Here is a 27,308-nt window from a genome sequence, read left to right as displayed (position 1 = left end):
CTGTAAAACAGATAGTAGAGAACTAAAGAAGAAATATGCCTTCTCACCAAGTTATCCCCTACTTGAAAGAAATGTCAATGAGTGCAATGGTTAGTCACCAACTATAAAGTCAGCTTTGGGGCCATTGTAGGTTCTAAATAATGGAGTCACTCAGGTTCAGGGTGACAAATATCTATTTTTTGAGAGGTATTATAGGTGTCCATTAAAATTGGCGCTCTATTTTAATAGTCACATATGAAGGTATTTATACTAGATATAGTCTCAATGCTTATCATTAAAATGTATATATTTAAGCACTTATTTTATCCTAAACATTATTTTGCAGCAGCCTGTTTTATACAGTGTAATACATTTTTCTATCACAGACTGGGACCTCATAGCACTATAAACAAGTCACTATTTCTCACTGCACCAATCAGGATTTAATTCTGTGACTCTGGTCACACACAAAGACATCTGCAGTTTTCACATTAGGCAACTGAGGTTTCATAAGGTAAAAGAGTGTATTTCCCTTTGATTTATTTAACTTACATATTTTTTCTTTTGAGGTGTGTGTTTTATATGCAGTTACATGAAGGTGAAAAAAACAATAAAATGCCAATTTGTTTCCTCATTTTAGTCTTGTATTTGTCCCCATCTTCACATTCACTGACTCTGCCCCATGCTTCTCAATAGTACCGTCCGCACACTTTCTTTATGGATAACTGATGCATGTAAATGAAGACAGCCTAGAAACGCCCCTTTTGGGCTTTCAGGCTATCTTCTTTTACATGTAAATGTAAACCCATTTGCTTCCCCCATGTAACACATCCAGGGCCTGCTGGGGGGGAAAGGGAGGAGGGACATGCCCCATAGTTTGAAGATGTCTGCATTATATACACCACCCCTGACGGACTGCCGCCCACCCTTATTGTGGGATCACCATCGGCCTTGCAGTGATCTGTGCCTTCACACCAAACTGTTTTCTTTTTCAAAACCAAACTCCCAAAGCAGAAGTTAGTTTTTGTAGACCCAAATACTAATGACCCTGACACCCAGGGAGTTTTCTCCCACGCTCTAAGGGTTATTAATATTTTATCACTGTTTGACGTCTTTCCTGTTCAGGACTGCCAGGGGTTCTTTGGTGGTCTCAAAGAGAAAAAAATAAAATCCTCTGCTCTACATAGTGCAGGACTCTGATGTTCTTACACCAATGCCCTCTAATCCGTCAGTGTGTCAATTCAAGGTTTCTGACAGCGGTGCAGTGGGGACTCTGCCATCGAAAACCTGATGGTTCACTCGACTCAAAATAGTGAGGGCGGACCGACAGTTTGACAGTGTACCCTGCCATTTTTGTAGTGGAGTACATTGTCCGACAAACTCATAATCAGGTCCTACACCTCACAAATTAACAAGTTTGCCTAAATACATGCTGCTGGATTTGAACAGAAAATTCAGCAATTTTCACATGCTCCCAAAGCATGCTGTTATATTTTAAAACTTTGAAACAGCTGCTAGAGAATGGTTCTGATCTGCAATGGGAATTACATATGTATATGTTAATATTGTTTTTACTTCTCTAAATAGTTTCTTTGAATAAATAGATCTCCTGTCTTCTTCAGATGATACTGGTGGTTGGATTTTGCAGTTAGATTTTGAGCACTGTATAATTTCACCTAGCCTTCTTGTAACTTTTTGAGGAAAAGCAATAGCACAATTGGTTGGATTCAACTTTCACCATACAATGTATCTTGGAAACCACTGCTAAACTACACATTTTATTCAGATTCTCTATACTTGAACCTGTTTCAGGGTCTGAACTTTGCTTTCCTCACCCATGCCAAATAGCTATCAGGGCCCACTTTGTGGAAGGACAGTGCCACATATAAACAGCATGTGAGTCAGAGAATCTCCAAGGATGTTTTAATTAAGAAACATATGCTCGGCCAACACAACTCCAGGGCAAGACCATGAATGTTGCTGATCTGAGGGCAGTTTACATTTTGTCTCGTGCCTAGTTGGGGCTTTTGAAGAGGGAAAGGGGAGTCCGAGAAACCCCTTAGCACAGTGGATCGTAACCTTTTGACTTCTGTGGACCCCACCTAATCATTACTGGAATTTGGGAAACCCCCCACTAAATCATTATTGGAATCCGGGGATGCCAGCCTAAGCAATTTTGATCATTTGATCCACACAATAACACATCAAATTAGGGACACAAGCATTCATCAAACAAATACACAGATGATTAAATATTTTACTTAATTCACAAACAACTATGAACAAATAAAACTTTTAATAGGAAGGTTGGTGCTTTTCTTAATTCAATTTAGGCCACCGATCACGAATACTATATTCTCTTTGAGGTGCTGGCACTACTCCCATGAATCAGTCAGTGGATGCCAACTTAATTTTCAGCCTCAAATTTCTTCACATTTACAGAACGTTTAAAAATGTTCATTTAAAAATGTTGCTATTTTATTCTAAACACCTTCTTTTTTTTTTTTTTATTAAGATTTTTATTCATTTTGTCTGAATGGAACAGCATGAACACGTTACAACAGTAAGGGGGGGGAAAAAAAAAAAAAGGGGGGGGGAAGAAAAAGGGGAAAGAATAAATATCAACAGTTACCGACAAATTGACACAATTTTAAGATAAACCATCTTCTACATATTAAGTGTTCCTCTTAGCGGTCTTAGTGACTTTAATAATCTTGATGGCCCTGTCCAGTTCCTTTGGTCTCGGACGTGGATTATAGTCTGTGCTCGATCCTATCACTCGAGTGTGGGTGCTACAGACTTCGCTACTACCTTCTTTTTTAGGGTTCCGCTTTGCCATCGCACCACTCTTTGTGGGTCTGGTCCCTCTTTTATCACTGATCAGGGTGTGCAGCCCGCTACGTCTCTTCTCCCAGGGTTAAACGGTTTGCCCAGGGGTTCTCTGGGGGTTCTGCTCTAATGGGTTATTCAACTGTCTAGTTGATTGTCCCAGTTCCCCCATATTTTGTTGTATTTGTCTGGGCATCCCCTCACTTCATATATCAGCTTTTCGCATCTTGCGCACCAGTCCATTCCTCGTCTCCATTTGGCGAGAGTCGGAGCTTTTGCAGCCTTCCATTCTGACATGATGTCCCTTTTTGCCACCAAACAGGCTCTCCCTAGGAAAGTGTGATTCGCTCTGCCCAGCCCCAATCCGTCCATGGCCCCCAGCAAAATCGGGATCGGGGATGCCTCTATTCTAGACTGTAGGGTTTCAGAGATCTCTCCCAGGACTGACCCCCAGTATGACTCTACAACTGGACAGGCCCAGATCATATGGAAGAAATCAGCGCCTGTCTGAAGGCATCGGGGGCACTCATCTGTGGGGCGGAGGTTAGCTTGATGGAGCCTTTTAGGGGTGAGGTAGGCTGTGTGTAAGTAGAGGGTTTGTAGCACTTGAAATCGTGTAGATATGGCCAGTGTTCGGGGTGCGGCCAGCGTGTCTCTCCAGTCTAGTTCTTCCAGGGGGCCCACCCAACCCTCCCATTTCCGGCGAAGCTTCTCAAGGGGGGGAGAGGTGTTTGTTAGAATGACTCGATATACCTGGGAGATCCCTCCTTTTTTTATGTGTCCCACCTTTGCTTCGAGAGGGCTGTGTTCCGGAATGTTGTCCCCCGGTTGCAGGTGTACTGCTAGGGCGTGCCTTAGTTGAAGGTATTTGTGAAATTGGGTCTTATTCAGATCGTGTGACCTCTGAAGCTCCTCAAAAGTTCGGATTTGTGAGTCTCCCCAGATATCACCCAGTGTGGATATCCCTATGATGTCCCACTTCCGGAATCCCGCCAGCGTGGAAACCTCCCTCAGCCACTTCCCCTGCCAGAGAGGTGTTTGTTGCGTTAGTCGGGGCCACCACCCCATAGTCTTCTGTGTCGCTCGCCACCCCTTTAACACCATTCCAGTGACTTCAGGGATAGTTTGTGGTATTGTTCCCCCATATAGCGCGTCAAAAACCCCATTGTAGCCCAGTGCTTGGAGCTCTAGTCTATATGCGGGGTCCGTCCAGCCCCCCGATAACCAGTCATTGATCACCTGTATTCGCATGGCTAGGTAATAAAAATAAATGTTAGACATCCCTAGGCCCCCTTCATATGTGTCCCTTTGACACGTGGCAAGGGATAGTTTGGTACGGGAGCCGTACCATAGGTATTGGCGCACAGTCGATTCGACTTCACTAAACCACTTCCGGGGGATTGGGTGTGGGAAGTTCTGTAGTTGGTATAAAAAACTAGGGAGTATCATCATCTTCTACAATGCGATTCTTCCCAGTATGTTGAGTGGCAAATCTCGCCAGCGTTGAAGTTCTTTTTTGGTCTTTTTAAGAAGTGGTGTGATATTAAGCTCCCACGTTAGTTCGGGAAGCAGCGCTATATGGACTCCTAGATATTTAAAACTGTTACGACGGATTGGGATGTTTTCCTGCCAGTTTATGCAATCTCTAGAGGGGTGAAGGGGGATCAGCAAGGATTTACTAGGATTTAGGGTTAGACCCGAAGCTTGCGAGAAGAGTTCCAGGAGTTCCAAGACACGGGGGCCACTCCTCGCTGGGTTGGAGAGGTAGAGGAGAACGTCGTCAGTGTACAATGCCACACCGTCTTCCGGGCTCTCTGGCCATGCCCAGCCCGTCACCAGGGGGTCCTCTCTCACCATTGTGGCCAATGGTTCGATTGCTAGGGCGAAGAGCAGCGGTGACAGCGGGCATCCTTGCCGTGTCCCGCGACGGATGGGGAATGGATCAGAGGTCACACCGTTTATCTGAACACCGGCTGTTGGATTGGAGTAAAGTAGTTTAACAAGGCTGCGGAACTTGGGCCCAAAACCGTTTTTTATAAGGACTTGCTCTAGGTACGACCAGTCCACCGTATCGAAGGCTTTTTCAAAGTCTATCAGGAGGAGAGCTAGGGGGGATCCAGTCAGGGTGCTACGTTGAGCCATCGCGACATGCAATCTCCTTATGCAGTGTCTCGTGCTGCGGGAGGGCATGAAGCCGCACTGATCTGGGTGTATCAGTGTGGGAAGTACCGCTTTCAGTCTTGTGGCAAGTATTGTTGATAGTACTTTGATCTCCGCATTTAGCAGGGAGATTGGTCTGTAGACTGATCTATTCGGTGATGGCGGTTGTGACTTTGGGATCACCACTATAGTGGCTTGGTCTATCCCAGCGGGGAAGTGGCCAGCCCTCTCTGCTTCATCAAACATGTTGAGTAGGTGGGGGGCTAGGATATCTCCGCATCTTTTATAGAGTTCAGCTGGAAAGCCATCTGGTCCGGGTGTTTTACCCGATGTCAGGGCAGCTATTGCCGTTGTAATTTCGGCCAGGTTTATGGCTTCATCTAGGTTCATTCTGGTCGTGTGCGAGATCCTAGGGAGAGTAATATCGTTCAAGAGTGGGGACTCCCTTTCAGCTAGTGGGCGATGACGCACCTCATATAACTTAGCGTAATAGGAGGCAAAGCTCCTCGCAATTCCACTAGGGGTTCTCTCAACCAGGCCTGTCTCATCTACTACCTCGGGGACAACTCTGTTGGCCAAGGGGCTCGAGGCCAGCCAATGAAGGAGTTTGCCGTTTTTGTCACCCCATCCATAGACACGGGCCGCCGATGCCCTCCAAGCGTGTTTCGCGGCTTCAAGTACCGTCTGCTTTATTTCCTCCCTAGTTGCCGTTAGGCGTCTCAGAACTGAAGCCGAAGCGGCAGTGGTCATAGATCGCTCTAGAGCGAGGGCTCTTATCTCGAGGTCTGTCACTCGTTGATCCAGAGCTCTCTCTCGGGCGCGAACGCGATGCTTCGCGTAGCCTCTAAGCGTGGCTTTACATGCCGCCCAGATCGTGCCCGGAGATTGAACTGAGCCCACGTTGTGCTCAAAATATTGGGTAAGGTGCTCCCTTATTTCGGAGGTGTAGTCCTCGTCCTGCAGATACCATGCATTCATGCGCCACGTAGGGCGCTGATTGGAGGTTGCGCTCCCCAATCGGATGCGTATTGGGGAGTGATCTGAGACTCCTCTAGCCAATATCTCTGCGCCAGTGACTCTGGAGATGTCCAGTGCGGGCATGAACACCATGTCAATTCTTGCCTGAGAGTGGTGAGCCGCCGAGGTGTGGGTGTATTGTCTTGCCCTAGGGTGCCATGTCCTCCATACCTCACAGAGTCCCATTTTAGTAGCCCATCCGTTTAAACTGGATGCTCTCCCAATTCTGACAGAGGAGACGGGACCGGAAACATCTAGGTTGGGGTCTAAGACAGAGTTGAAGTCTCCCCCTATGAGCGTGAGTCCCTGTGGGAGGTCAGTAAGCGTCCGGCGTAGTTTTAACAAGTAGTTGTCAAAACCAACTGGGGGGGCGTAAGTACACACCAAATTAATTGTCGATCCGTGTAATGTTCCAGTCACCGTTACGAGTCTACCCTGCGGGTCTGACGTGGTAGATGTGATTACTATTGGAAGTGAGCGATGAAGTAGGATGGCCACCCCCCCTAGAGCCTCTAGTGAATCCTGCGTGGAAAACCTTGTCAAAACCCCCTCGCGCTAGGAAGGGGCATTTGGTTCCAAGTAGGCGGGTCTCCTGCAGGAGGACCACCTTCGGGGCGTATCTGCGCAGCGTGCTATACACTGCGGATCTTTTGATCCTGTCTAGAAGGCCGTTAACATTCCAGGATAGGATCTGTGTCAGTGGGGGACCAGTTTGTGCCATGTCTGCGTGATAGGGATTAAAGGACTTGACCTGGGAACCAGAGATGGGCCTATTGCCTGAAGAGAGTTTATACAGTAGGTGTCGGTGTTGTTACGGTAACTTATCTTAACCACTATGCTAAGCCCTAACGTGAGCTTTAAACATCCCAACTTCCCCCCACCCCATACTTCTACCCTTGAAGCATCTGTCGCCCTAGAGCCCAACTGGGGCAATACAGTCGCGTCGACTGCCATTGAGTGGAGTGGTGGACCCACCATGTGTGTCGGATCAGTTGCAATTAGTTAGTGCGAAACCCCCACCTTTGATAACGTGTCCGGGGTGTACAACAAGTTTGGAAACTGTGTGCCCCCTTGTCTCATTGATGTGGGGCGGCGTCCGAGACTGCCGGTAGGTCCAAGCAAGCCGGAGCTCGGTACATGCGGGGGCGCCATCAGCCAAGTTCAGGGGATTGGCTCAAACGATCCTCCAGTTTGCCCCCTCCCCCAGCTCCGTCGCTTGGGCAATCAATCGGGTCTCCCCCTGGCGAGGGATTTCGGTTAAGATGCGGTTCCTCTTCTACTCAGTGGCTGGGGCTTCCAGGCCTACCCCGCCTGGATCTGGTTCGCTTCCGACCCCTTCTCGTGTTCATCCGGGTAATCGGTTGTGTCCCACCCGGGTTCCTTGGCGGGTCGGTTGGGCCCCGTCGGTTTCCCAAACCCTCCTCCGTCAGCCAGTTCCATGCCTGCTCGGGTGACTCGAAGAAATGCGCCCTGCCCGCTAGGATTACCTTCAGGCGTGCTGGGAAGAGGAGCATGTATGTGAGCTGCATCGCTCTCAGTTTCTGTTTCACTTGTTCATACGAGCGGCGTTTCGTTTGGACTTCACGGGTGTAGTCCGGGAAGACCAAGATTCTCTGGTTGTCCCAAAGGAGGTTGGGTGTGCGTCTGGATTCTCTGAGGACGGCATCTCGATCTTTAAAGTTAAAGAAGCGTGCAATCATGGGTCTTCGAGGGCCCCCAGGCGGGGGCCTCGGGGCCAAGGCCCTGTGTGCTCGCTCTATTGCAAACCACGGCGAGAGAGAGTTCTCCGGCATCCTGGATTTAATCCATGCTTCTAGGAATTCGGCGGGCTTGCCATCCTCCGCTCCCTCTTGTACTCCTACAAAGCGTAGGTTGTTGCGTCTGGAGCGGTTCTCGGCATCTTCGGCTCTGCGGTGGAGTTCTCCAGTCCGCGTCTGAATCTGGGCCACTTTGGTTCTTAGATCCGCCAGTTCATCTTCGGTTTGCGAGACACGGGCCTCCACCTCTGTGATGCGGCCCACCGCATTTCTAAGGTCTTGCCTCACCAGGCCCATTTCTTCCTTCACCTCTCCAATTTTGGATTCCACTGCCCGCTGTGAGGTTTGAATCGCAAGTAGGATGGTGCTGACTCCTTCTGTGGTCTGGTCAGAGGACGCAGTGTCACCTCCGGCCCGGGAAGCCGCCGGCGTGGTAAACTGGTCTATTTTCTGTTGGGATGCTTGCGTTTGCCTGGAGGCTCTGTCTTTCCCCATGCTGCCTATTCTGAGGAGTTACGCCTTTATGTGGGTGAAGTTCAGTTGTTTCGGGGGTTTTCGCGTCTCTTCTTTCCAGGGCCGCTTCGGGTCTATATGATCACCTGTGTGGGGGACTTGGTCGACAGGGGGCTCGTTAGTCGGATTCCATCCAGTGACTTAAAGTTTCCCGCTAGTCCATGTGAGGGGAAGAGGGCCGACTGGATTACTGCCCGGCGGCCCTCGGACCAGGCTGGGCGGCGGGGGGGGCGGCCGGCCCTCCCTCCCCGACCGGAAGTCAGGGGTCTTGCCGTTCTTTTGGTCTTCTTGAGCACCTCGGACTCTCTTTGGTCGGATCTCTAATTATCTTTGCGCCCCCCCCAGACGTCTCACTCGGTGCAGGCCACAAGGCGAGCCCCCCAGCGTCCCGGCCCCCTCTTCTCTGTCCCCGCTTGGGAGGGCACAGTACCTCTCACGACTTTCTGTTTCTCCTCCGTGGACCCATGTCAGTTGGGACTCGCCCATCCGCGCCCCCGGGCCTCCCTTGAGTTCCAGGACTTTTTACATTTGCGCGGTGTCTTGCGGTGGGCCTCAGGCGTTTTCTCACCTCCCCTTCACTTGCTGCAGGTTCTCCTTACGATCGCCTGTCTCTATGAGTCTCCCAGGCTCCGATCAGTCAATGTCCCGGGACTTGTGGGCACTCCGTTCCTCAGACTGCCTCTGCCCGGCCTGCAACTCTGCTCCCTCAGGTTTTCCCGCAGCTTCAGGGGCTCTGGCCCCGGGCCACTGCCGTTCCTACCTCCTGGTCGTTGGATCTTCTCATACCGCTTCCGGTGGTAATTCGTTGCCTCTAGTGTGGGGCCTCGGGGCCCCGGGGGGGGGGAACGGGTACCTCTCTCCCCGCCGCTCCGTCGGCCCCAGGAGCTCCCGGTCGGCAATGCTCGTCCACCCGCAAGGGCGTGCTCCGGTCCGGAGCGCCAGACTCCTCCTCTCCGCCGCGCGGCCTGGAGTCCGCGTCAGTCTCTTTTCTCGCGCCGATCCGGCGTCCTCGGATCTCGGACTCGGACCCACGGGGTTCGGAAAGGACCCCCACCGCCCCCGGGTCTCGGTTGAAGACTCGAGGGGGTCAGTTATGGTGGCAGGATTCGGGCGGATGACGGAGGGGTCCCGAGCACTCTTAGAGTGCGACCGCCATCTTGACGCCCGTGGCCACACCTCCCTATACACCTTCTTAATGTGTTAATATTATTTACTGTTCTGAGCAGTCACAGAAACCCTGAGGGGAAATCCCTGGACCACAGGTTACAAACCGCTGCCTTAGAATGTTACTGTACAGGTGATTGGGGCTCTAGCACTCTACTATGGTGTCCTGTGCCACTGTGCTGCAGGTGCTTCAGTGATCTCCTTCCTCCAGGATGCTGACCTGCAACTTGTATATGACTCATTCTTCACTGAAGAGCGTATGTGATATCATTATGCTCCCAATATCTTATACTTTCAAATCAACCACAAATGTGCTTGAACTTTGTCTTCTAAGTGTTGCACATTTAACTATTTCCCTCCTTTTCCTTCTTTTTAAATGTCAGGGAGAAGTCGGTCCACCTTTTACATGCCCTTTCACCTACTCGCCTAAACTACTTAAACTATTTCTCACTTGTGTTTTTCCACAGAAGGAACATCTACCTATTGTACACACTGTATCTTGAAAAAACCTGCTTTATTTTCTTTCTTGACATGCCTTTATGTTACTTAAAATTTACAAAACGTTTACCTTCATTTTTAAAGCATTTAGTAAATTTGGTTTCAACCTTTGAAGTACAGTGCTTAATAACTTGACTTGGCCCTTTTTGTTATCTCTCCATATCAAAAGAGTTTAGAGGCTATCATTGTCTCTCCTGAATTAATTAATCACAATTTGTTACACAAGTCTTCATGCAGAAAATGCAGTCTTGATGAAGTTCACATGTTTACATCAGTTCTCTTGAACGTTATTCACAATTATGAAAACTTGAACTCATTTAGAGATGTCTGGGACATCATCAACGCAATAAAATTGACAGTTTCTTATGAATTAAATCTGCATATTAGATTTTCAACAACTCTGTGTCAGAATTTCCTGCAGTAAAATACAGACAGAACTTACTGCTACTCTCAGGGACAGTGTGGCTAAGTTTGATACAATACAAAACAGAGCAGGGGGCATACATCTCACTATGTCCAAGATGTTGAAAGCCTTGGACATTTTGGACTTCTCTTCCTCAGACTCTTAAAATGAGCTGCCTTGACCTGCCGCTCCCTGGGCCAATCCTATCTGTTGTATAACACTATCTTGGAGAAGAGGGACATCCATTGTTATGTATGACTATTGCTGTCACCACAAATGTTTGAGCACATGTCTTTCTGGGGGTGGGAGGAGAGGCAGGGCCAGTTGAACATTTTGGCAGCATCATTGGGTTTCTCTTTGATGTCAAACAAATGGGACCTCGGAGGGCGTTGGAGACAGATTTTATTTTTTGTATCCTATTGTCTCATATGATATCCATGATAAGGCTGCAAAGTGTGTCTTGTTCTCTTTCTATTAAAATGCTAAATAAAGTTGTGAAAAAGTACAGACAAATTATCAATGCAGTTACATCCAAATTAAAAAATAATAATAATTTGATTATTTCTTAAATTCGTCGCCTCCTTTAATCTAGTCAGGTTATGGCGTGAACATTAGCTGCCCATCCCTTCCTAGCCCTTAAACATCCTTCTTCTCCTTTTGAGTTATAAGACCTGCTTGATTCTTTTTGATCTCACTTGATATCAGAGATGTCAGTGAGGCCTTCCAATCTTGACGTAAGTGGGGGAAAATACTACAGCTTGTTCATCATTCCACATTCTACTCTTGTACAACACAGCATGATTTTACCTATCTTATGGGCTTCACACCTCCCCCTGCAGGAATTGTAACACCTGGCAGTGAGCCTCAAAGGCTCAGGTCTCGTGTTGTGCCCCAGCTAGTGAAGATGCCCGACCCCCAGACAAAGCCTCACTTTTGGCGGCCAGTTTGACAGGAAACTTAAGAAAAACAAGGAGGAGTGACCACTTCAACTGGAACCACCCCTAGGGTGTCCAGAGCTGAAGTGACCCTCTCCCTGCAGAATCCTCCATCTTGGTTTGGAAGACAGGGACCTTTAGGGTTAGGAATGACCCCCCTCCCCCAAAGGGAGTGGGCAGAAGATGGGTCTAACCACCCTCAGGGACAGTATTCATTGGCTACTGCCCTCTGACCCCTGTATAGCCCCTAAATATTGTGTTTAAGGGCTTCCCTGAACCCAGCTCACCAGATTCCTGGTGACCTCACAAGAAGAAGGACTGCTTAGCTGAAACCCCCAGCAGAGAAGAAGGCAGACAACAACTGATTTGGTCCCAGGCCTACCGGCCTGTCTCATGCTTCAAAGAACCTGCAAAAGAACAGCAACGCACGCAGCGGGACCAGCAACCTGTGCCAAGCTCCAGAGGACTGCCCTGCACCCAAAAGGACCAAGAACCCCCAGGGACAGGGACCCTGTCCAAGAAGAAACCAACAACTAAAGACTCCAACCTCACTCCAAATGCGTGAGTCCTAACCACTCTGCACCCGAAGCCCACGGCCCACGTCCAGGTGGCCCAACCAGCTAGAGAGGATCCCCAGGCGATTCCGAGCAAGTGCCCACCCTGGGTTGACCTCTCCACCCCTACAGGACGACACCTGCAGAGGGAATCCCGAGGACCCCCCTGACTGCGAAAGCTCCGGATGAAGATATCCGACGCCTAAAGACCCACTGCACCCGCAGCCGCCAGGCCTTGGAGAATCCGACTCCTGGTTCAGCAATGTTCAGCAGGTGCTATTCCTCCCTGTCCAGCCTGTGGTTTGCCTGAGAGGACCCCCTGGACCTCACCTGCAGCCTCTGAGTGACCCCCGGGGCTCCCTCATAGAGAATCATTGGAGACCAGACATATTGTTTGCACCCTGCACCCCGCCACCCCAGTGCCACTGAGAGTGCGTGTTGGTGCCTACTTTCGGCCCCCCAGTGCTCCTCTAAACCTTCCAGTTCTTCCCTCTGAAGGCACGGGTACTTACCTGCCTGCAGATCTGAATCTGAGTGCCCCCAGTCTCCATAGGAGCCCATGTTAATTTTGCCTACACTTTGACCTCTGCACCCAGCTGGCCCAGTGTTGATGGTGGTGGGTGTTTGGGGTTAACTTCAACCCCAACCTGTGGACCTCCTAACACCCGGAGACTGTAAATCTAAGTGTTGTACTTACCTGTAAAACGATCTAACTTTTCTTCCCCCAAGGAACTTTTTCTGAAAATTGCACTGTGTCAAGTTTTAAAATAGATTATTGCCAATATTTCAAAAACCATAACATATCGATTTCAAACAAAGTACTGTTGATACGTGTGAAATAAGAATCTTTTGAAATATTTACCTGCAACTTGAATATTGTGGTTCTAAAAAAAAATTATGAAAATATACTTTTGATACATAAAAACCATTGGTCTGGAGTTAAGTCATTGAGTGTGTGCTTCTTCTATTGTCTGTGTATGTACAACAAATGCTTTTCACTACCCTCTGGTAAACCTAACTGCTCGGCCACACTACCACAAAAGAGAGCATCAGTATTATCTACTTTAGCCTCTGTTAAGCCTCTGGGGAACACCTGGACTCTGTGCACACTATATCTCATTTTGATATAGTATATACAGAGCCAGCTTCCTACGTCTTTCCTTCAGTCCGTAGACCGTTAACGTTCCAAGACATGATTTGAATTAATCTATTACTATCTCCCTGGCTTCCACTAACCTTATCCAGTTAGACACTGGTTAGCTGAGGTGTATGAGTTTTTTTTAGTTTTAGTTTTTTTTCCCACATGCTCCCCACCCTGTGCCCACCTGCCCCCATCCTCTGTGCCTCTCCCCACCACCCCCCTGGAGAACCTCTCCTTCATTAGCGGACCGATGTAGGGCCCAATTTTAGAGCATCTATGGCTCCCCCGCCTGTATGTCAATACATTGAATAACCGTTTATTTATCAACATTTCCACTCTTCATGGCCACCAACAGATCATCTGCTGCTATATGGTCCCTAATATTATACATCTTACTATTGTGCATTATGCGAAGATGCGCTGGCAATTTAAGTTGGGCCACTGCACCTAGATTTTTTAATTCCTCCAATCGTCTCCCCAACTCTCATTGCCTACTCAAGGTAGCCCTAGACAGGTCCCACCTGATCTCGAAAGGAAAAGTCCTCCGCTCTTAGGAATTTCATTTTTAGTGCCTTTGTCAGTTTTTTTTCTTTTAAGAGATATGTTTGGAATTTTAGCAAAGTCTTGCGTGGCTTTTTATTATTAGTATTCCTCCTGAACGGATCTCTAAGGATCCTCTGAATATCACTTGCAATCGCTTCTTTACTTTCTTCTAACAAGACTGCATTCTTAATGAAAGAGGCTAGGTACATTTTAAGGTTGGCTCCCTCCACTCCCTCCGGTACATTCAAAACTCTCAAGTTATTCCTTCTGGAATCGTTTTCCAACTGTTCTGATTTCTCCTGTAGTTCCCGCTCATTCCATTTTGACTGTTGGATTTCTTCTTTATTCTTTCTCAGTTCCTCTTTCATAGCACCAACTGACTCCCCAAGGGCCTGAGTTCTAACTGCCAAAAAGTCAAATTTATTTTCCAAAGTCTCACAAGCTACCCTTAGCTCTGTTTGATTTGCCTCAGTGACCGCAAACCCCTTTTTAATATCATCCGAAAATGCTAAAAACATAGCCTCCAAGGCGATACTTACGGTAGGAGCATCGTGAGCCGAACAGTCTGTCAGTTCTAAAGAAGGGAAGTGCCCCGAAGACCTGGACAGTTCTGATACCTCAGGGTCTGATCCTAAGGGAACACTTGCCATGCCTCCACTGCCCTTACTTAGGGTTTCTTTCTTCAGGGGTCAACCTAGTCAGAGGAGGGGGAACCCACCCCTACTTCTCTCCCCCTTAACCCGTTATCTCCTTCCAAGTTTTGCAAAGAAAGGGGTCTTCTACTCAGACCTCACTCCATTGAGCTGGTGGCGCTGCAATTTAAAACTATTAGTAGGGCCTTAAAATATGCCCTCAGTGAGGGAGTGACTTTTTCGGTTTGGCAATGATGGTTTTATGTTTCATTATACTTATTTTATTTGAGTTCAGCACCTCCCCTCCCAATCCACCCAGGGCCCCCAACTCCCCTCTCCTTCTCCTCTTAAACCTATATTTTCAGCCGACTTCAATTTGGTGCATCCACCTACCTTCTTTTGTCGACCCCTTTGCTCTTTTCCCAGAGTCGAGGTTGCTTCCCCCACCATCTGCCGTCTTACCGCACCTTCAGCACCCCCTGCTGCCTCCTCGGCCTCTTCTCGAGCCTTCTTCACATTTGCCGTCTTTGTCATCTTCCCAACCAAAGCCACTGTCGTTCTGCTACTCGTGCTGACCCTACCTACTTACCCCCTGAGGGGAACGCGTGCTGCTGCCCTTCAGCTCTTTCAGAGCTCCAGGGTGGCACAGCACCATCCTGCAGCCCCGACAGAGCTGCCAAAACCTCTCCCGAGGTTCCCTGACCCTCTCACGGACTACCAACACATCAAAATCTGCAGCGGCAGTGAGAGCAACCACATACACCCTGGGCACTGATTCCATCACGCCGTCCGGGAACCCAGGGATGTGCTCTATGTAGCCGCTGCATCACAGCCCGCCATGTTCTCCACCACTACTAGTCAAGACCCAGCAGCACCTATTTTGTCATCTCCTACAGAGGCACAGCAAACATGGCTTCAGGCTTGAAATCACAGGGCCTGCATCCAGCCACAGGTCACATTTCACTGGTATCGCTAGGTCACTGGTAAGGCTCTGTCCTCAGGAAAATGTAATCATTGTTACTCTAAAATCTGTTATGTATTGTGTAATTCAGAATATGTGATGAAGTATTCATTTTTCACTATCCTATTTAAAAAGAAAGTTATTTGAAATATAATTGTTTAAATTGATTGTGATGGAAAGCCAGCATGATTTATTCTACATGAGGAACTTGAAATTTCTACTTTACTGAACTGGAGCACTTGCCTTTTTTCAGGATCATAGCACAGAAGGGGTATTTGAAAACAGACAATAATGCTTTCAGCCACAGTTTAAATTAGGCAGAGTTTAGAAATTGCGACAGACAAGAAAATGTTTTGGCATGTCAAAAAAAATACTGATCACCTCCTGGGCTTTAAGTAAGCATTTGTAAGTGAGTGAAAACAGTGTTTTCTCTTTATATTCATAAGGGAGCTTTGGTTAGTGTTCCAAAAAGCAGACTTGAGAGTGTATTTTCTGTAATTCTATATTTCTTCCTAATACATCTCAGAGTATGTCTGGCATGTTTACTGAAACATACTTCATGGCATCTACATTTTAAACAACAACATGGCAACATTTTGGAAGACAGTCCCTTTTTGTCTTCCATCATATTCCCTTGGAGTAGCCATTAATAAGGGTCTGAAACATGTTTGCAGATAGAACAGTTTATTTTTAATTCATTGATTTGTTGCAAAGTGGGTGGCTAAGAGTGTTCCTAAAACATTTCAGTTGTAGGTGTCATCTCTGTCATGAAAAGACCATTGATCCTGTATACTTCAATATATACTTAGGGTGGGCTTTGGGTCAGACAAGCCATTAGATTATTTATTTTCAAGCAGTTGGTTTCCGTCATTGGCAATCACATTTCAGAGCAGTCCAAATGCAGCCAACTCTCCCACCTCATGATTTTTGTCTCCACTCTCATGTATTCACCCCTCTATTTGCTGTCCCCTGCCTTGGTCTTTCTTCTCACACCTCTGACCTCATTGCACTCTTAATGTGAGCTCTCTTTGCTCCTGCCAACTCCACTTCCTGCACATCGCACTTAGACCTCTGCTTTTCATTTCACCTCATCCCAGAGGTGTTATTTTACAACCTCCATCTGTTCGCCACTGCAGAGACCTGCTGTTGGATCTGGCCTTTTTGTAGGGTCATCCCCAAACCTTTTGCCTCCTTCCTCCTGCTTTTTCTAACCTGTTGTTGTTGGCTTTAGGACCCCGGGCACTTTAGAACTGCCAACCAGTGCTACAGTGCATATGCTCTCTGTCTAAATTGTATTGATGTTCGGTTTATCCATGAGTGGCATATATGATTTACTGGTAAGTCCCTAGTAAAGTGCACCAGAGGTGCCCAGGGCCTGTAAATCAAATGCTATTAGTGGGCCTGCAGCACTGATTGCGCCACCCACATGAGTAGCCCTGTAAACATGTCTCAGATCTGCCACTGCAGTGCCTGTGTGTGCAGTTATGCACTGCCAATTCGACCTGGCAAGTGTACCCATTTACCAGGCCCAAACCTTCAATTTTACTACATGTAAGTCAGCCCCAAGGTAGGCCCTAGGTTGCCACATGGGCAGGGTGCTGTGTATTTAAAAGTTAGGACATGTACTGGCGTGTTTTACATGTCCTGATAGTGAAATTCTGCCAAAATCGGTTTTCACTATGGCAAGGCCTATCTATTCCATAGGTTAACAAGGGAACTGCCTTCAAATGTCTTTAAAGTGCAGTTTCCCATTGGAAGCAGATAGATATGTGGAGTTTTGGGTCTCTGAACTCACAATTTAAAAATACATCTTTTGGTAGTTGGTTTTTAGATGGTCTGTTTGAAAATGCCAGTTTGAGAAGGTGGGTCTTTTCTTGCTTAACCATTCTGTGCCTCTGCCTGACTGTGGAATCCACATCTGGGTTAGACCCTTACCTTGAGACCCTTACACAGCACCTTGAGACCATCACAGGTGAGTAGTTACGCTCTATAAATCCTGATTTGATTTGAGACTCACAGTTGGGCTGTTTGTGGTTTCGGCTGTGAATTTGCAGTGTGGGTGAACTAAAGTAATAGTAAATGCTGAAGTGTGCTTCTTCTCAATAATATCTACAAGAGTATGCGTAATGTGTTCCCAGAACAATGGAGCCTCGGGCACTTCCAGTGCATGAGATAATCACATTTATTTTCTGCAGGCAGAGTGCTCAGCAGCATTTTAGCCACTTGCCTCCTTCCCGTACCCCAAAGGAATAAGATTGCAAGGGAGTCCAATTCTTTAAACACCATCCGGGGGATCCACACTGGGAGCACGCCAAAATGGTACAGGAACTGCAGGAGCCCCACCATCTTAAGCAATGCAGCTCTGCCTGCTACTGATAATGGTAATGTGCTCCAAAACTCCACACTCCTTCTAAGGTCTCTGATCACCCTCTCTATGTTACCTTCCAACAAGTCAGCCGGGCTATGATATATTTTGACCCCAAGGTACTGAAAGGGACAGTCCAGGAGAACAGGGAATACCTGGGACTTTTGCCAATTTAGTCTGAGACCAGAATGCTGTCCAAACTGTTCATGCAGGGCTCGAGCGCCTGCTCTATCTGTCAAAGAATTCTCAAGAAACATTAGTAGATTGTAAGCATAGAGGGCAATGTGATGGATGTGCCCTCCACACACTAGACCTTTTTAATCTGTTCCTGTTCTTACATGGGCTGCTAGGGGTTCCACAACCAGCGTGAACAACAGCAAGGGCAAGGGGCAGTCCTGCCTGGTTCCCTACCCACTGAATACGACTCTGATATTTTGCCTCCCTCACATACTCTGGCGTTGTGGTGGTGCATAATAGCCTAATCCATCCAATGAAATCTGCCCCCAGTCGAAAGCTTTCCATCACTGTGTAGAAAAAGGGACACTCAAGGCTACTGGATGCCTTTTCAATATCTACACTAAAAACTGCTGCTTCCAAACAGTCATATGTCTCAGTCACTAGTACTGCAAGCAATCTCCTAATATCAAGGGCCATATTTCAACTAGGGATGAATCCTGCTTGATCGGGGTCGATAAGTCGAATCATATAGGGGAGAAGTCTGGTAGCAAGTATCTGACTCAGCAGTTTATAGTTGGTATTCAACATCGAAAGAGGTTGACAGGATCTTTTGTCATGTACTGCCTTCCCTGCGTTCAGCAGGAGCACACCCAGTGCCATGAGAGAGGACGTCGGTAACCTGCCAGGTGCTTCGCAGCATTTTAAAGCTCCACTAATTTCTGGGCTAGGCCCTCCACATAGGCAGCATAATACTTGACCGAGAGGCTGTCAGTGCCCGGAGTTTTGCCCCCGCTGATCAATGTTATTGCTACTCACACTTTCGGCACCTCCTCCCCAATGCCGGTGTCAGTGTGTGGAGCTCTAGAGGTGCTAGAAATACATTTATATTTATTGCTGAGCAATTAAGAACACTAGTATACAGTGTAGTGTAATAGTCTCAAAACTCCCTGTTAATGTGATGTTGTAGGTATAGCGTATGTCCCACATTAGTCTCCAGTTCGATTATTGTGGACCCTCTTTTCTTGGAGTTAGCCAGCCATGCCAGCAGTGTGCGGTCCTTCTCTGCACGTGCTCTATTCATGTAATTTTTACAATCAAAGCAGCAAAGTTGCTCCATATGCTCTGCCACTTTCTTTTCAGCTTCCAGGAACTCTGCCTGTTTCTCGTGGTGTTCCAGTCTCTGTAATTCCAGCCTACACAGTCCCCCCTCAGCCTCCGAAACCTCCACCAGTAAGGTACCGGTGGACCACACCGATTCCGATAGGCACCTGTCCCTAATCACCACTCCTAAGACATACCATTCGATCTGGGGAGAAGAGGCGGCCCCCTCATTATCTACAGAATATTGGTGTATGGCCATCCCAACGACTTCATGAAAAGCTCCAAAAATTCCGGCTTAAGTCTCCAAGTCAGGATACTTGGCCTCTCCCTATTTCATTCTAGGGATAATAAGACAGGATTGTGATCTGAAATGGTACGGGCCAAATTTTCTATAATCTATATTCTTAACAGCACTATGAACCATGAGGGGGCAAAGAAACATGTCCAGACGCACATGTAGGTCATGGAGAGGAGTAAAGAAGGAATAATCCATATCCTCAGGGTGTAATGTCTTCCACAAATCCATCAGAAACCATTCTGTTCGCCACTCTTGAAATGTGTGGGCTACTCTCACTATCGGGGAGTCTTGAGGGCGGCGGTTGGGAGGTGGAGGCCGCATTCCAAATTGGTGTTTGCAATGCAATTGAAATTCCCTTTGATTATTAGTGTTCCAACCAGGTGTGGGGCCAGTATGTGGGATGTCAGCAAAGAACCTCCTCTGGTCTGTATTAGGTGCATATATATTAATCAGTGTAACGTCCCAGCAATTTAGGTGCCCTGTAGCCACTACGTAGCAACCTCCAGGTCCGATAAGCCACCAGTGTATTGAAAGGAGTTCTGGATTTTACCCAGATGAGCATGCCATGCGGAAATGCTGAATACATTGGTAAAGTATTCCTGGCCTATCCATCTGCTGTATAGGGCATAGTGGAGAAATACTACGTGTATCCCCCACCTGCTGGGATACAAGAAGGTCTTAAATCTCTTTGACATGGTGTGCATATCCTGTATGTTCCAGGACAAGAGTCTATGGGGGTCATTATGACCCCAGCGGTCGAAGATAATGTGGCGATAGCACCGCCAACAGGCTGGCAGTACTTACCGCCACATTATGACATTGGCGGGTAATGTACCACTCCGACTGCCATGGCGGTAGCAGCCACCGGGCTGGAGATAAGGATCTCCAGTCTGGCGGCCACTACTGTACCACCGGTGGTATCATGACCCTGCCTACCGCCATGGTTTCCATGGCATTCGTAACACCACGAAAACCATGGCAGTAGTTCCCTGTCACTGATAGGAGGCCCCCTCCCCCAACATTCCCCAGACGCCCCCAACCCCCCTTCATCCACGCTCCCCTCCCTTCCAACCTCCCACAGACACACACTCATTCACACAGACATAAACGTATACATACACACATGCATCCATTCATTCACTCACACATCCGTACACACATTCACACTGACACGCATTCACATTTCCATGCATACACGCACTCACACACATGCATACACGTATGCAAACAACACTACACGTACATTCGCATTAACGCACACACTCACACACTTATGCACGCGCACACACACACACACACACACACACACACATACAACACCCCCGCCCCCTCCCCTGTTGGAAACCCGACTTACCTGAATCCAGGGGTTCTTCCGGCAGAGGACAGGACAGGGCGCTGCTACCGCCAGCGGCGCCCGCCAGCAGAACACCACCAGGCCATATTATTTTTCATAATACAGCTGGCGGCGGTCTACTGGCGTGGCGCTGCTGGTGGTAGCAGCGCCACCTTACCACCATCTGCCAGTATGACCACAGACAGATTTCTGCCCTTCTTGTGGTGGAAATCCGGCTATGGTCATAATTTGGCGAACGGATGGCAGCTGCGGCGACGGTCTTTTGGCAGCCGTCGCCGCGGCGGTAGGAAGTTTTTACCGCCAAAGACATAATGAGGGCCTATATCTGTTAAGCGGTGTCATGTCTCCTGTCTCTGTACCCCCTCACACCCTGACGCACCCACCAAGCAGTATGATTTCTAGTGTTAGTATGTGAGAGGCATGCTAGGTGCAACAATTAGAAACTATCCCCAAGAACAGACAAGAACCTCCCCAACTCCCACTCCCCAGCACAAGCAGGCAACATCCCCCCATCCAAACTATCAAAGTGAACACCTATTGCACAGGAGTGCCAGTGCAAACCAACAACAAGTATCTAGGGGAGTAAGTCTGCCCAGAGCCCTCCACCCTAGTCCCAGATTCCAAATCTGGTGCAGTTGTATAAGAATATGCTTAGCAGTACAGACCTAGAGGGCATCAATGTTCATCTGTCAGCCCAGCCATAACTCTTGGAACCCTGTACAGTGCAATTTATGAAGGGAAGTTCCCCCAATAAAACATGGCATTAATACATCACCACTTCATCATTAGAGTCCTTCAACTGCTATGTTTGGTGTAACTACAGGCACAGGACCATCAGAATCCATAGGGGCATCCATACTCAGCTCGGGGGCTGTCAAGAATCCACATCTTCCGCATCATCTGTAGTCAGGCTCATCTTGCCAATGTTCAGTGCTGCAGCAAGGTCCAATGCTTTCCACTGGCCCTTATTGGCTTCCTCACATTGATGGGACCCTCCACGGGGGCCCCGGTTCTGTCTTCTCTCCCTCCGTTGCCTTCTTTCTCCACTGGGGGGCCGTCAGCTCGTGCCTGCCTAAGGTTGCGTTTCGATTCATTCTCAGGCGGCTTGTGGTGTGCCAAAGAATTGCTCCCCAAAGTCTCAACTCGCAGCCTGGCAGGGAACAACATTGCTTACATGACTGATGTTTGGCAAAGTTGTTTCTTAGCTTTCGCAAAGCTCCTCCGCTCTTTTTGAACTTCCCTCATGAAGTATGGAAAGATCATGGCCCTCCTATCATCCAGCATGAGTTTGCCCTTCATCCTGGCTTGCGACAGGCTATGGTCCCGGTCCCTAGAATGTAGTAATTTGGTGATGACAGGCCACAGCACTGCCCCAGGCAACGGCGGGCACACCGGGACTCTATGGACTCTCTTTGGTTCATAGAAATGGGAAAGCCCCTCCGGGGCCACCTCTTCTCTTAGGCATTTTTTCAAGAATGATAACAAGTTTGCCACTTCGATTTGCTCTGGTATACCCAAGATGCAGATGTTACTTCTCCTTGAATGATTTTTCAGCATCTTCTGTCCTGCGCCTCTAAAGTCTGCATCTTTCTCTTCATGGAGGAGAGGCGCTCTTGAATATTCATCATGTCCCCCGGGAGCTCAGTCAGCGCTCACTCATTAGCTGTAACCCTCTCCACCAAGTTGCGATGATCTACCTTAAGGATGCTGACCTCAACTCCTTGGGAGTCAATATTTCTTTCCAAGGGCTCTCTGGTAGATGTGATGGCTTGAAGGATGTCTCTTAGTGGGCCCCTTCTGCTGTGCAAGTTTGGGACAGATCATCCACATCCCCGCACAGCAGTGGAATGGTATCTGTAGGGCGGTTTGCTGTTGATTCTTTTCCACGCGGCAAGGGCTTCGCATCGAATTCTGGCGTGCAGGCTTGAATCCTCTTTGCGATGACGCCCCTGGACGATGTGTGGAAATCCTGGGTGTGCAGGATAAAGTCACAGGTGGTGCGTCAATCCGGTGGGCGATGTGTCTGAGTATCTGTCGCATGGCAGGCACTGAGTTGATTCCTTTCGCAGGAACTATCACTTTGTCTTATCTTTCCAGCTATAAAAAGTCTAATCCTCACTTTGTTTTTCTCATTCAAACTTATAATGCTGTGCTCTACCTTGAGCATTTTCAGTTATGCTATTTCCCCTCAACAAACTATTATCATTCATATTACTTCACTGCTATTCAAGAATATCAGTAGCATACCTATGTTTTATTTAGGTGTATAAATCCCTTCATTTTTAGTATAAATTAACAAATAAATTCACAAAACATGAATTGGTACTTAAACTTAAAAAACTATGTCAGTATTGCATAAGTTTGAATATGAGCAAATCTTCACTGAAGGGTAGGTTTTTGGTATAGCTGAGTGGGGACATCTGTACAAAGGTGGTGAAATCCCACAAACCAACATGTTTGTAAGCATCCACAAACTTTTGGTAGGTTGTTTTCTGCCCTGATAGACCTAAGTATATTTGTTAGGGTTAGGCTTGTCACCTAACTCCAGGTCATTTGGGGCACTGTCTCTAATCTGGAACATTTACCTACAAATCTTCATTTTCAGGTGGTTTACTCTAATTGGTTCAGTGGAAGCAAAACAAAACCACCACGCTCATAAGGTTTAGGGACTGGAAACAGTGGTCTTAATGATCTGGAAGGAAGTGGTCACTCTAATTGGGTTGAGAAGGGGTATGCAGCACCCACAAATTTGTACAGGGCATACAGGAAGGACTTTGTTTAGAGAGGAAAACATTAGGGGAAAAATAAAGAAATATAAAGATATACCATGTGGAAGACACTGGGTTATTTGTTGAGAGGGGTGGAGGCAAACACCACAATCTTTGCATTATGAACCACAATGTCCCTAAATTAATCTGTGCTAAGCCCTCTGGTAGCTTGGCACAAAAGCATTCAGGTTTAACTTAGAGGCAAAATGTAAAATATGTATGTAGCATACAAACAGTAAAAAGTGAAAACACAACAAAAGATAAACCCCAAACCAATTTAGAGAAATACAGTGGATTTTAATGAATAAAATTATACTAGACCAACACAGCTCCAATCAGTAGAACTGGAGATATTCTCTTTCAACATTTTTGGAGTCTAAAAGTATGAAGTGCCACTCACGGGCATCTGGTTGCGCTAGACTGGGTGAGAGACACATTCAGGCTGATGACAATATAGCATGGGTTTGACCCATGGACCAGGTTAGTCCAGCTGAAAGCGTTACCTTCTCAAAGAATGGCGCAAAGAGTTCTTTTCATCTTGGATGAGGCTGCAAGGGGGCTGTGGGAGCATTGCAGATGGTTGATGCTGTAGCACAAGCAGCTGGCCAGGCGGTGCGTTCTCTCTGCGCTGTAGTACAAACAGCCTGTTGAACGTCCCGGCAGTCATTGCTGATGCTCTGCACTGGTGGTCTGCGTGGGCTGTTGTTGCTGTAGCAGAAATGCAGATCTCACATTGCTGGTTGTCACTGGCAGTCACTGTAGTGGGAAGAGTTGGGTTCACCATAGGTTTGCATTGGCAATCATCGTAGGGAACAGAGTTTTGGCACAAACGGGCCCATTTGCAGTCGCTAAGAGCCCTCATCATCAGGATTTTTCCTTTCTTCCTAAGGTGTGCTCAACAGATGCCAGCCAAAGGGTACATGGAGATGCATATCTTGGGTATCAGGCACTCACTCCAGCAGAGGACAGCAGGGCAGAGGCAGATCCAGTTGCAGGTCTAGGCAGGACCAGTGCAACAGTTCAACTGGGCAGTTGCTGGGATAATTCTGGAGCTTGTAGTGTCCCTGTATCTCAGACAAGAGGTCAGCCAACTGACCATTGGAATCACTCAGGTTAGCCTAGGATGAAGGCAGCAGGCCCAGACTCCCTTTTCAGAGAGCAGTGCAATCCCAAAGCAGCAGGTCCTAATTCTGGTAGTTGCAGGGCCCTTCTCTGGTGGCAGGGCAGTCCTTCTTTAATGTCCACAGGTCCAGGAGAATTCTGATACGTGGTACAGGAACTTCAATATTTATACCTGCAGTAAGCTTCTGTGTGTGGATGGAACACCCTGAACCTACCCCCCACATCTGGTTCTGGAAAGTTCTTCCCTTCCTCTGTTAAGGCTCCAAAAAGTCTGAGGTGGCAGTAGGCTGGTGTCAGCATCCTTTGTGTGTGCTGGAGACAAGTCCTTTGAAGTGGGAGTGGGGCACGGTACAGCTCTACCCCATCCATCCTTGCAAGATGTCCCATTCTGTCCACACTTAGGGCCAGATGTAGCAAACAGTTTGCGAGTCGCAAACGGCGAAAATCGCCGTTTGCGAGTCGCAAACGTGTGTTTGCTATGCAGAAATGCATTTTGTGAGTCAGAACCGACTCGCAAAATGCATTTCCGACTCGCAAATAGGAAGGGGTGTTCCCTTCCTATTTGCGACATGCAGTGGTATGCAATTCCGCGTGCGCGGTCGCAAATGGAGTCGCAGTTACCATCCACTTGAAGTGGATGGTAACCCACTCGCAAACTGGAAGGGGTCCCCATGTGAGTGGACCCAAAAATATTTTTTCAGAGCAGGCAGTGGTCCAAGGGACCACTACCTGGCCTGAAAAAATCAGAAACTAAAGGTTTCGGGTTTTTTTTCTAAGTGCAGCTCGTTTTCCTTTAAGGAAACGGGCTACACTTGGCCAACAAAAAAATCTGCTTTATTTAAAAGCGGTCACGGACATGGAGGTCTGCTGTTTACAGCAGTTCTCCATTCCCGTGAGTGCCCATAGTCGCTATGGGGGATGCAAAACCCCAACAGCAGACCCATTCATAGTCATGTACCAGGGATACTGACAGAAGGCACAAATAGTTAGGATAAAAAAATGCCAGCTTTATAAAAGTAGCTTTTTCAGAATTGTGACTTCAAATCAGATTTTACTGTTAAACACAAGTTTAAATTACAATTCATTTGAGTCCAAACAGCATATCCCTATCTGCTTCCAATCCATAGTTAGTACTTTTTAAATGTAATAAGGTAACCCAGTGTTAGCCAATGTGAGAAATAGGCCTTACAGTAGTGAAGAATGACTTTCTAAAACTTAAACCCACATGTCCTCCTTTTTAAATACTATGCACCCTGCCCTACCTTTGGGATGACTTACAAGTGCTAAAAAAGAAGGTTTATGCCCTGCAAAATGTTTATTTTGCAAGGTTGAACTGGCAGTTTGAAACTGCACTACAGGCTGAAGTGGCAAGCCTGTGACATGTTTTAAAGGCTACCTAAGTGGATGGCACAATGAGTGCTGCTGCCCACTAGTAGCATTTAATTTAAAGGCCCTTGAGTACCCATAATATTTGAAATGTGCCAATTTTACAACGTTTGAAGGAGAGAGCACAAGCAATTTAGCATTGGTTAGCAATGGTAAAGTGCACATAGTTCTAATGCTATCCAAAAGTGAATCCAGCAAAAGAGAAGGGGTGAAGGAAAAATGTTAAGAGGGATACTTTGCTAAAGAAAGTTCTAATACTGTTGTGAATGTATAATTGTATCCATGTGAATAGTAACCGGAAACTGGGGAAAATTGCAGTTTTCTGCAAGCACTCCTGGAATTTTGTGTGAATTCAAAGAAAGCCAGACATTTGCTGATACGTTTTTGTCTCTACTAAAAGATAAGTACATGTCCAACATTTCACCCACATTTAATGCAGTACATGCATTAAGCAATAGATCACACTGTTCTGAAGTATTCTTTTTCTTCAAACAGTTACTTAGAACCAGCATACAAGAATGTGCCTAAGCAGCCACCACCCACTTCTGACCATCAGATTCAAGGAACTAAAGACGCTTTGATTCAAGACCTCGAAAGAAAGTTGCGGTGCAAAGACAGTTTATTACAGAATGGAAATCAGGTATGAATTATTTAAAGAAGGATGGTTGTATTCCTAATATATGCCTCTTTCAAAATGGAGAATATTATCATTGCTCTGTGTATTGAACTGACAAAGAAAATACAGAATGCTTCAAGTTGTCATCCTGATGAAATCATACAAAAGGCACATTAAATAGAATGGGAGACAATAGCAATCAAATATTGAAATATAATCCAAATACCTAATATTCACATTTTAGGGTAGTAAATGTAGGTACACTAAACATGTTCACTCATGCACTTTGATGGAGGTGTACTTCAGTACAGCCTGGCTGAACTGGATTTAGCTTTAAAGCTGGGACAGCTATGCTTGCAAGATCAGGTTGAACAGTCCCATAGACAAGCAACTTCCTTCCTAGGCATTCATTGTTGTTTTGCTAACAAAAGACTGGACCATGATACTTTCAATTGTGAGTGTGTCTATCTTCTGATAGTGAACAGTCCACTGCCAGCTCAAACATCTAAGGCACTACAGCATAGATATTGGCCACCATTAGTAACATAAAAAGGTCACACCTTTCTTGAATCCATGATGTTATTTCGAGTCGAGCTGTACTTTCCTTGCAAACAACTTTATGTCCATCCAGTGAGATTTTACCAATGATAAATTGTTAAAAAATGAAACTAGAACCTATATCTTTAACAAATGTGAAATAACTGTTTTGAAACTGTTTTACAATGCAAAGTTTTCTGTTGTAACCTTTGGATACAGCTGAGAAGGAACCTGAGACCCAGCTGGTAAGTAAACCGCCTTCAGAACAAAGTGGAGGCCTTGGTGATACCACTATTCAACACCTGCCCCATTGAGCCCCACCTCAGGAACCTCTTATACCCTTTGAAATCAAGATAATATGTAAAAATTGTTCCCATGCCTGGGGTGCGGCTCCTCATCGACATAAGAGAAGGAACCCAAGACTAGAATGACAGAACTGTATATCCCAGGCCCAAACCTAAGCAGGAACTTAGTAATTCACCAGAGGAAATTCTCCAC

The 27,308-nt window shown here is 47.0% G+C and overlaps 1 protein-coding gene across 3 annotated transcripts in view; it reads left to right on the top strand.

The window, feature by feature from the left end:
* MYOT (myotilin) overlaps positions 1–27,308 on the top strand; it is a 607,534-nt gene that overhangs the window by 379,981 nt on the left and 200,245 nt on the right. For all 3 annotated transcript variants that reach the window (XM_069199264.1, XM_069199262.1, XM_069199263.1), the window contains one exon: positions 26,153–26,297. In XM_069199264.1, the coding sequence (XP_069055365.1) occupies positions 26,153–26,297 (145 nt within the window). The remainder of the gene's footprint in view (positions 1–26,152; positions 26,298–27,308) is intronic.

This window comes from Pleurodeles waltl, chromosome 7, assembly GCF_031143425.1.
Source record: "Pleurodeles waltl isolate 20211129_DDA chromosome 7, aPleWal1.hap1.20221129, whole genome shotgun sequence".
NCBI lineage: Eukaryota > Metazoa > Chordata > Amphibia > Caudata > Salamandridae > Pleurodeles > Pleurodeles waltl.
This window is presented reverse-complemented; position numbering and strand designations above follow the sequence as displayed.